Here is a 10411-nt window from a genome sequence, read left to right on the forward strand (position 1 = left end):
CCATCTCAAGTATTATTCTTTATACCCCAATCCCGATTTAGGCCTCTAGGTAACCAAATTCAAGGTAACACCTCATCTTGATGGTTGCCAAGGGGTAGGTGGAGGGATTGCAGCCCCTTTCCCACAAACAATCCCAATAAAAACACTGCTGTGCCAACAGAGCTTCATGACCAGTTTCCTGGCCCAGCTGCTTACCAGATGACCACTCCCAAACTCCCTTCTCTTTGGAAAAACTGCACCTGCTGTAGAACTTTTTGTGGAGAGCTGTAGAACTTTTAAAGTTCCCAAGTGATCAGGTCCTACAACGACGTCCTTGAGATGTGGCCAAGAAACCTTCCAAAGCAGCCTTGGCCTCCCTCATGTCCGGCAACCAAAGGCCACGCCACCGGCTAAGAGTTCCGCCAGGGGCCCAGCTCTCAGGAGGCCTCCTAGGTGCCGCCAGCCTCCGCAGCCGTCCCAGGCGGCAGGCAAATCGGCCAGCGGCAAACTGGCTCGGCTTCGGCTTTTCTCCCGGCCGGCGCCACAGGCCCCTCCTCCCGGGGCGGGCTCCTCGGTGCGAGGGCGGGAGGGGCGGAGCCGATGGGCGCCGCGGTCTCCTCCTCCCGAGGGCGGGCGGGACGGAGGCGGGCGCCGGCCTCCGTGGTTCCCTCTCCACGGGCAGGCTTCCGTGGCGGAGCCGCGGGCCCCTCCTCCCAAGGGCGGGCCTTGGGAGACCCAGCCGGCTTTGCCGGCGGGGGCGGGCCTGGAGGGCGGGGCCAGCCGCCGCGAGCCCCTCCTCTCGAGGGCAGGCCGGTTTGGCGGCGGCTGCGAAGGGTATCTGAGGCTCGGCTGCCAAGCTCAACGGGCTCTGGCTCCTCCCAGTGGCCGGCTGGGGCGGAAGCAAGAGGCGGGGGCAGCGTGCGCGCTGCTGGTCTCCTCTCCCGCGGCGCTGGGGCCCGCGCTCCGCGGCTGCTGCTCCTTTCGGCGCTTCTCTGGCGGCTGGCTCCTCTCCGTGGCCGGCTGCTCCTTGACCAGGCGTCCCTCTCAGCTTCGGCCCGCGGCGCTGACCCTTCCGGGACCCTCCCGCCCCGTCTCGTACTGTCGCCGCCACCGCCGCGGCCCCGGCCCTGGCCCCGATGGCTCTGTGCAACGGAGACTCCAAGGTCAGCGTGGGGGTCCCTGCCGCAGCGGTTCCCTGCGGAGGCGAGGCTCCCGGGCCGGGGAGCCACCTAGCGGGGCCCTTCCCCACCCCCTCTCCCCAGCCCGTCCGCGCAGCCCTGCGGCCCGGGCAGCCACGCGTCGGAGAGTCCCTGGTCGGGGCCTGTGGCATTTTTTCTCCTCGGGAGCGGCGGTGCTTTGTTGATTCTGTCTGCGAGTCGAGGTCCGGGCGTCGGGGAGGGCATCGGCTCCCTGCGGCCGTGCCACTGGCCCTTGCCTCCCCCGCGCAGCTGTGGGGCGCAGAGCCCGCGAGCGCGGCCCGCGGGTGGGGGTAGGGAGGCGAGCGGGCTTGTGTGTCTGCGGGTCGGGTGGGGGCTTCCTCGGCTCCCACCCCGTCCGTTTGGGAGGCTAGGGGCCTGTTGTGGCTATCCCGGGGCCCGCCGAAGGCAGGGCAGGTTCGGGGCCTCCTGTGCGGCGTTCTAGCTAGGCGAGCCTCGGGTCTTCCCGCCACCCCGTTTCCCGCCTGCCCTCGGCGAGGCCCGCTCCATTCCCCCCGCCGGCCTTGGGCTCTGCGGCGGTTAGGCCGGTTCTAGACTAGCTCCGCGGGGCTGCACCGTCTTCCCCCTCCCCCCACGCCCCTGCAGGCCCGCGTGAGGGCTGGTGGCCCCGGGGTCGCGTACTCCGTTCCTCCTCCTCCATCCTCGGAGGGAAAGTGTGTGTGTCCAGGTCCCGCCCCCGTCCAGCTCGTTCCCTGTCTAGCTTGCTGGTTTGCGGGATAACTCGCTTCCCCGCCTTTGGGGTCCCCCCCAACCCCGGAACGCGAACGGTGCCTGTTCGCCTGCGGGCTGGGCGGTCGGGAGTTCCGGGGTGCTGGAAAAGTTGCCACCTTGACGCACCCAGCGGGGAGAGCGCGTTTGACCGCTTCTGGGTATTTCCTCGCCTCCAACTCACTTTTTTCTTAGACCCTTCCTCTTTATTTCGTCCCGCTTCTGAATTGGGCACAGTCGCTTTCACTTCTGTATTAAAATTTTCATTGGCCTGGAGTTCTTTCCGACCTTCGCTAAGTCAGTTTTGCCAGCGGGAAACCGCGCAGTTTTGAATTGCGATTTACTTCAGCAAGATATACCTCCTCCTATACGCTGTTTAGGGCCTAGCTTTAGGAAAAAACTTAATTAAATTTCTTTCCGGTGGGTGGGAATGTATACTTGGAGTGGGATTTGGTGCTCCACGTCAGGGAGTAGTGACTTAAGCAGAATTTTAACATTCTTTTTAAAAGGAGGTGCTCAAGGGTCACATCTTAGAGGTCCTCTTGAATGGCTGCTTAGCACCCAGTAATCATTCAAAAAGTATTTGTTGAACAAATGAGTCAAGATTATAAGGTAGCTGATTTTAACTCTTTTAAACCAAGGCACCAGTGTTGGTTAGGTCAGGGAGCTCTTTCTGAGGTTTATATAACTAATGAAGACACACAGACGTTCTGTTTCTGACCTCAGGAGCAAATGTAAACCTCATTGTCCAGCTCTTTCCTGTATACTAGTTGACTCGCAGAGCATTTTTCCGTCTGGTTTTGAGCTTTACAACTCATTGGAAAGATTCATCTTTATGCTGATAGAGGAAATAACTGGTGTTAGAAGGACTCACATCTGATTTATGGGTTTTGAAAAATACATAGTGCATTTGAGAGGAGTATTTTCACAAAACTAAGTGGCAGAGGAAAGTGTAAGATCTGTTTCCAGAGTATATAAGAGGATTTTTTTTTCCCTAACTGATATTTTTTGTTTGTTTTGCTAGACTTGGAATTACAAAAATAATCTTATTAGTTTGGTGAATTTTATTTCAAGGTTCTTCATGTTTTATAACATAATTAAACATTTTAAAAACTATGTTAACAATTAGTTGTAGATTGAATTGAAGCATTTTTAAGAGGAACATCTGGAGAATTAAAATACTTCATCAAGTCTATGATTATTGTATGTACTCCTGAGGAAAAAAATCCTGACAAACGATGACATGCCATTGATATAAACATTTTAAGTAAAGAGATATAACATGTGGAAATGCCTTATATCACCTACTTTATTTTGCATATTTCTAAGAGGCCCACCTGGATATAAGTAGGAGTCTTATTTTCCATAGCCTATAACTGAATCACCTTTCCCTTCGGAGGAAAGTGTAAGTGCTATATACAGGATTACTTTGTACATTGATTGGGCCTTTGCTGTGTGTATCCTAGTTCATAAATTAAAGGTTGGACAAGAGCTGGTTTTGATTCCTCTTTCTGGAACATTTCAGTTACCAGGATTTTCTAAAATGGCATTTTTGCATGATAGAAACTAGAGAGGAACCTAAAAGCCATAAAAACATTTGGGTTATTTTAATTACTTTTTATACACAGTATTTTATTTAATTTTTAATTTATATATATTTTTGAGACAGCCTTGCTCTGTCACCCAAACTGGAGTGCAGTGGTGTGATCACAGCTCACTGCTGCCTTGACCTCTTTAGCTTCCTGAGTAGCTGGGACTACAAGTGTGGGTCACCCCATCCTGCTAATTTTTATTTTTTGTAGAGACAAGTCTTGCTATGTTGCTCAGGCTGGTCTGGAACTCCTGGGCTCAAGCTGTCTTCCCTCTTCACCATCCCAAAGTGCTAAGATTATAGGAGTGAGCCACTGTGCCTGTCCAGCATTTTGTTTCTTTATTTAAATTTTTATTTCCTTATGTTACTGGGGAACAGGTGTCATTTGGTTATATGAGTAAGTTTTTTAGTGGTGATTTGTGAGATTTTGGTATACCCATCACCCGAGCAGTATACCCAGCCCCCAATTTGTAGTCTTTTATTCCTTATCCTCTTCTCACTCTTTCCCCAAGTTCCCAAAGTCCATTGTGTTATTCTTATGCCTTTGCATCCTCACAGAGTTGGTGATCAGCTTTTCTTTAAAAACTTTTTACTACGGCAAGGCAAGGGTGTATTTGACATAGTAACTTTTTTTTCTTGGAGATAGAGTCTCGATCTGTCACCAGCCTGGAGTGCAGTGGTGAGATCTCGGCTTACTGCAACCACTCTGCCTCCCAGGTTCAAGCAATTCTCCTGCCTCAGCCTCCCAAGTAGCTGGGACCGACAGGTGTCTACCACCATGTCCAGCTAATTTTTGTATATTTGATAGAGACGGGGTTTCACCATGTTGGCCAGGGTGGTCTCGATTTCTTGACCTTGTGACCTGCCTGCCTCAGCCTCCCAAAGTGTTGGGATTACAGGCATGAGCCACTGTGCCCAGCTGACATAGTAACTTTTTTGAGTTTTATTAAGCCAGCATTATCAGAGTAGTGCTTTGGGTGACTTGTCAAGTTTCCTACTCTTTTCCTCCATCTAAGGGGGAGACTCTTGGTTGGAGTAAAGGTGGTACCTGTCCTATCACCTTCACTGAGAGGTTATGACTAGGTTATATGATACTTGGATAAAAGATGTTTTATAAACACTCCCTTAGTGATTGCATGTGATACAAAATCTTTAACGGCATTTAATGATATTTTTTTTTTTTTTTTTTGAGACAGAGTCTTGCTCTGTAGCCCAGGATGGAGTGCAGTGGCGAGATCTCGGCTCACTGCAACCTCCACCTCCCAGGTTCAAGTGATTCTCTTACCTCAGCCTCCCGAGTAGCTGGGATTACAGGCGTATGCCACCACACCTGGGTAATTTTTTGTATTTTTTTTTTTTTTTTTCGAGACGGAGTTTCGCTCTTGTTACCCAGGCTGGAGTGCAATGGCGCGATCTCGGCTCACCGCAACCTCCGCCTCCTGGGTTCAGGCAATTCTGCCTCAGCCTCCTGAGTAGCTGGGATTACAGGCACGCGCCACCATGCCCAGCTAATTTTTTGGAATTTTTAGTAGAGACGGGGTTTCACCATGTTGACCAGGATGGTCTCGATCTCTTGACCTCGTGATCCACCCGCCTCGGCCTCACAAAGTGCTGGGATTACAGGCGTGAGCCACCGCGCCCGGTGTAATTTTTTGTATTTTTAGTAGAGGCAGGGTTTCACCGTGTTGGCCAGGCTGGTGTCTCTAACTCCTGACCTCAGGTGAGTAGCCCACCTTGGCCTTCCAAACTTGGGATTACAGGCATGAGCCGTCATACCCAGCCATTTCATAGTGTTAATTTTGAGTTTGGAATTTCCATTTAAGATTTTGAATGGAATGGGAATATAACCTGGGATTTTTATTTGGGATGCATTGAGAATTAAACAACTATATCACCTTTTGTCACAACTTAGTACTTTTTTTTTTTTTTAATAGGGGTTTTACCATGTTGGTCAGGCTGGTCTTGAACCCCTGACCTGTTGATCCGTTCACCTTGGCCTCCCAAAGTGCTGGGATTACAGATGTGAGCCACTGTGCCCAGCCAGTAAATTTTTTTCTTAGATAAAAGTTAGATTTTTTTTTTCTTCAGATTTTATTCCGTTAGGATACTCATTTAGAGTGGAAAAGCTGCTGCAGACAAAAGGAATTGTTTTTAGTGTAGTATGTTCTTAGACTTGAAAGGTTTGAAATTCCTCCAGGAATCTCAGATGACATTGCCTTTAGCATGGCCAACTTGTCACTTAAGGAAAATAATTCTCTCTTTTAAGAGTTTTTACAAAAATTATAGACTTGTTCTATACTTGTACAATGTATTTGATACTTTTTTAAGGTTAATGAATTACATTCCAAAGGATGTTGTTTAAATAATTATTTGCTGTCCAGAATAATTACTGTTGTGGTACAATGTTAAAGTTTCTTTTTTTCTTTTTTTTTGAGACAGAGTCTGGCTCTGTTGCCCAGGCTAGAGTACAGTGGCATGATCTCAGCTCATTGCAACCTCTACCTACCTGGTTCAAGTGATCCTACTTCCTCAGCCACCTGAGTAGCTGGGATTACAGCTGTGTGCCATGACACCTGGCTAATTTTGTATTTTTCGTAGAGACAGGGCTTCACCTTGTTGACCACGCTGGTTTCGAATTCCTGACCTCAAGTGAGTAGCCACCTTGACCTCCCAAAGTGCTGGGATTACAGGCATGAGCCACTGCACCTGGCCTTAAAGTATTTTTTTTTTTTTTTTTTTTTAAGACAGAGTCTTGCTCTGTCGCCTAGACTGGAGTGCAGTGCAATGTCTCTCCTCATTGCAACCTGTGCCTCCCAAGCTCAAGCAATTCTCCTGACTCAGCCTCCCGAGTAGCTGGGACTAAAGGCGTGTGCAACCATGCCTGGCTATCTTTTGTATTTTTAGTAGAGATGGGGTTTTTGCCATGTTGCTGAGGCTGGTCTTGAACTCCTGAGCTCAGGTGATCCACCTGTCTCAGCCTCCCAAAGTGCTAGGATTACAGGTGTGAGCCACTGTGCCCAGCCCTGGGCTTAAACTTTGGTTTTATGCCTCTTTCTAACCTAAACTATGTTTAGATGCTTAAAATGAATGAAGGCGTCAGGGTTAATGCATAATTCTGAAGCACTTTGTGTATCAACAGACATGTAATTGTTTCATAGAATTTTAAATCTTTGAATGGCATATGCAATTCTGGGTTGTGTAGAATATTATGTATTTCATGCTAATTGTGGAACAGAGATGCTTCCGTATTTGCTCAAGAATGATAGCGGTTGAAAAAAATCCCTTTGCTATAGTAAAAATTGGTTAATTGGTTTTTTTGTTTGTGGACCCTTGCTATGGCTTCAGGTTCATGGTTTTGGGGACCTAGGAAATTACGTAGTTAAGTCTATACACTCCTTAAGGTTGTTATAATGTGAAAGGGAATAAGATCTCTAAACTGGGGCACATGAACATAAAAGAAGATGTGGAAATTTAAATTTATAACAAAATGAAATATTACATACAAAAAATTGTGGATTTATACATTACAATAAGTAAGTAAATGGCAAAACTCCTGTAGCAAGGGTGTTCAGATTATTATCTTCTGTACATTATACACAGGGACACATAACATCTTTCCTGCATGTGTTACACAAATACCTCGTATTTCCCACTGACTCATCTTATAGTGGCCTCAAGGCCTCTGTGCATCTTGCAAGGTGAGGAATGGCTGTAACACAATTGGTAGGTACACTAAGTAGTCGGCAGGAATAGCAACTTCAGATACTTCTATCATTACCCAAGACTGGATAGAGTTAGCTACCCTTAATTACCTATGTCCAAGTGTACTTGAGTTTATCAGAGAAGAGTCAGGAAAGAGATGTGATATCAGTATTTGCCATTCAGACTGAATGAGAAGTTAAAGGGGGCACCATTAATTTGCAGCCCACACAACACTAGACAAAGCCATATAGCTCAAGGTGGTATTAAATATAAGGTGAAAGATTAACAAGCCCATCCTATTTTACTTTAATGCAGTTATTCATAGTATGTTGTTAAAAAGAAAAATCTGAGACAAATGTTAAGCTGGATAGGATACTGGGACGACAGATGTACATCAGGAGAGTCCTGGGCAGACTGGACCATATGGTCACTCCAGTTATAGAGCACATATTGTTCTGAGTTTGGCTCTGATTTATCCCAGTGCTGTGTATTTAAAATTTGGCTAAAATTCAAGTCTAATGTGTATACATTAGCGTTATTTTTCTGAGTTAGTTATATAATAAGATAATTATTCTAAAATTCTTGAAAATTGAGTGTCATAAATTATTTGTTTTTTAAAAGTGGTGAACCAACAACATTGAACCTGATGAAAGCTAAAGAACCTCTAGTCTGCTGTAACATTTGCAAGGGATGTTTCTCAAACCTTTAAGTTGCCTGGACGTGTTAAGTTTTCTGTTTAGTTACTTCCCTTTGCACTAGAAAAAAAGTAATTTTATATCAAAACTCACAGCAGTCCATGTAAATTTAATTTACTTCTACTTCATTTGCAATTTGGAGAATGAGTCTCAGTAATTCGCCTGAGTCCTATTATGAATGTAAATTTAGGACTCCAGATTTCTAAAATTCTGCTTTGCACAAATTTTAGATCAATCTCTGATTAATTTGGGAAATTTTAGATGACCAAAAGTACTTGTAGATACATCATTATTTTTATGTTATTGGTAGTAGTAGAACTTTATTATACTCATTATTTGGCAAGCAAGTTAAAAGAAATTTTAGTCAACATTCATGCATGCCCACAGTCTAGATTCTACCATTTTTCTTAAAAAAAAATTATTTTTATAACAGCTTTATTGAGATATAATTCACATACGTAGTTTGCTTATTTAAAGTGTCCAACCCCATGATTCTTAAGGTATTCACAGATTTGTACAGCCATCACCCCCTATTTGTATAGCCAGTTTTGAAACATTCTCAGGCCGGGTACAGTGGCTCACGCCTGGAATCCTAGCACTTTGGGAGGCTGAGGAGGATCACCTGAGGTTGGGAGTTCGAGACCAGCCTGATCAACATGGAGAAACCCTGTCTTTACTAAAAATACAAAATTAGCTGGGCACAGTGGCACATGCCTGTAATCCCAGCTACTCAGGAGGCTGAGGCAGGAGAATCGCTTGAACCCGGGAGGCAGAGGTAGCAGCAAGCTGAGATCCCGCTATTGTACTCCAGCCTGGGCAACAAGAGTGAAACTCAGTCTTAAAAACAAAATTCTCATCTCCCGCCCCAAAAAATATCCTGTACCCTTTTGGAAGGGTCCCGATTTTCCTGCAGCCATCCCTCCCTCCCAATCCTAGTCAACCACAAATTTGTTTTCTGTCTGTAGATTTGCCAATTGTCTTAGTCTGTTGGGGCTGCTAAAACAAAATACCAGAAACTGAGTGGCTTATGAACAACAGCAATTTCTTACAATTCTGAAGGCTGAGAAGTTCAAAATCAAGGCACCTGCAGGTTCAGTGCCTGGTGAGGGCTCACTTTCTGGTTCATAGAAGTGCTTGCTGCTGTGTCCTCACTTTGGGGGCTCTTTTTGTTTTGAAATGGAGTTGTGCTCTGTCACCCAGGCTGGAGTACAGTGGCGCCATCTCGGCTCACTGCAACCTCCGCCTCCTGGATTCAAGCGATTCTCCTGCTTCAGCCTCCCAAATAGCTGGGATTACAGGCACGCGCCTCCATGCCCAGCTAATTTTTGTATTTTTAGTAGGGATGGGGTTTCGCCGTGTTGACTAGGCTGGTCACGATCTCCTGACCTCAGGTGATCCCCCCTTCTTGGCCTCCCAAAGTGTTAGAATTACAGGTGTGAGTCACCATGCCCAGCCCTTGGGGCCCCTTTTATAAGGGCACTAATCCCATCCATGTGGGCTCTGTCCTCATGCTCTAACCATCTCCTAAAGACCTCATCTCCTAATAATATCACATTGGTGATTAGGTTTCAACATATGAATTTTAGGGTGACACAAACATTCAGACCATAGTACCTATTTTGGACATTTTGTGACTAGAATCTTAACATATATGGTCTTTTGTGGCAACTTTCACTTAGCATAATGTTTTCGAGGTTCATCTGGTAGCATAAATAAGTACTTTATTCCTTTTTATTACCTGCTAATATTCCACTGTATGTATACCACCTTATCCACTGATTGGTTGATGAACATTGGGTTGTTTTCACTCTGGATATTATGGATAATGCTTCCATGGATATTTCTGTGTAAGCTTTTATCCAGACATTAGTTTTCGTTCTCTTGAGTATATTCCTAGGACTGGAATTTCTGGGTCATATAGTGACTCTGTTTAACCTTTTGGTGAACTGTCAGACTGTTTTCCAAAGCAGCTGCCACATTTTATATTTCTGTCTGCTGTGTAGCAGTATATGTCAGGTTTTTCCAGAGAAATAGTAGGCTATAGATAGAAGTAGATATAGGTATTTATATATAGAGAGATACATATGAGAGGAAATTAGGCTGGGCTCGGTGGCTTATGCCTATAATCCCAGCACTTTGGGAGGCTGAGGCGGGTGGATCACCATCGAGACCAGCCTAACCAACATGGCAAAACCCTGTCTCTACTAAAAATGCAAAATTAGCTGGGCATGGTGGCACATGCCTGTAATCCCAGCTGGGTGTGGTGGCACATTCAGGAGATCGAGGAGATGGCACATGCCTGTAATCAGGACATCTCGGTCAGGAGATCGGGACCAGCCTAACCAACATGGCGAAACTCTGTCTCTACTAAAAATACAAAATTAGCTGGGCATGGTGGCATATGCCTGTAATCTCCTGAGGCAGGAGAATTGCTTGAACCCGGGAAGCAGAGGTTGTGATGAGCCGAGATCATGCCATTGCACTTTAGTCTGGGTGACAGAGCGAGACTGTCTAAAAAA

General features: G+C 46.2%; 1 protein-coding gene across 1 annotated transcript in view; it reads left to right on the forward strand.

Annotated features, from left to right (window-relative positions):
* Nucleotides 1-779: 779 nt before the first annotated feature.
* The window catches only part of GMPS (guanine monophosphate synthase), a 79036-nt gene continuing 69404 nt past the window's right edge, over nucleotides 780-10411 (forward strand). Inside the window, exon 1 of the mRNA XM_017522927.2 lies at nucleotides 780-1142. Within this exon, the coding sequence (XP_017378416.1) occupies nucleotides 1116-1142 (27 nt within the window). The 5' untranslated portion in view covers nucleotides 780-1115. The remainder of the gene's footprint in view (nucleotides 1143-10411) is intronic.

Source organism: Cebus imitator, unplaced genomic scaffold, assembly GCF_001604975.1.
Source record: "Cebus imitator isolate Cc_AM_T3 unplaced genomic scaffold, Cebus_imitator-1.0 Scaffold25, whole genome shotgun sequence".
Lineage (NCBI taxonomy): Eukaryota > Metazoa > Chordata > Mammalia > Primates > Cebidae > Cebus > Cebus imitator.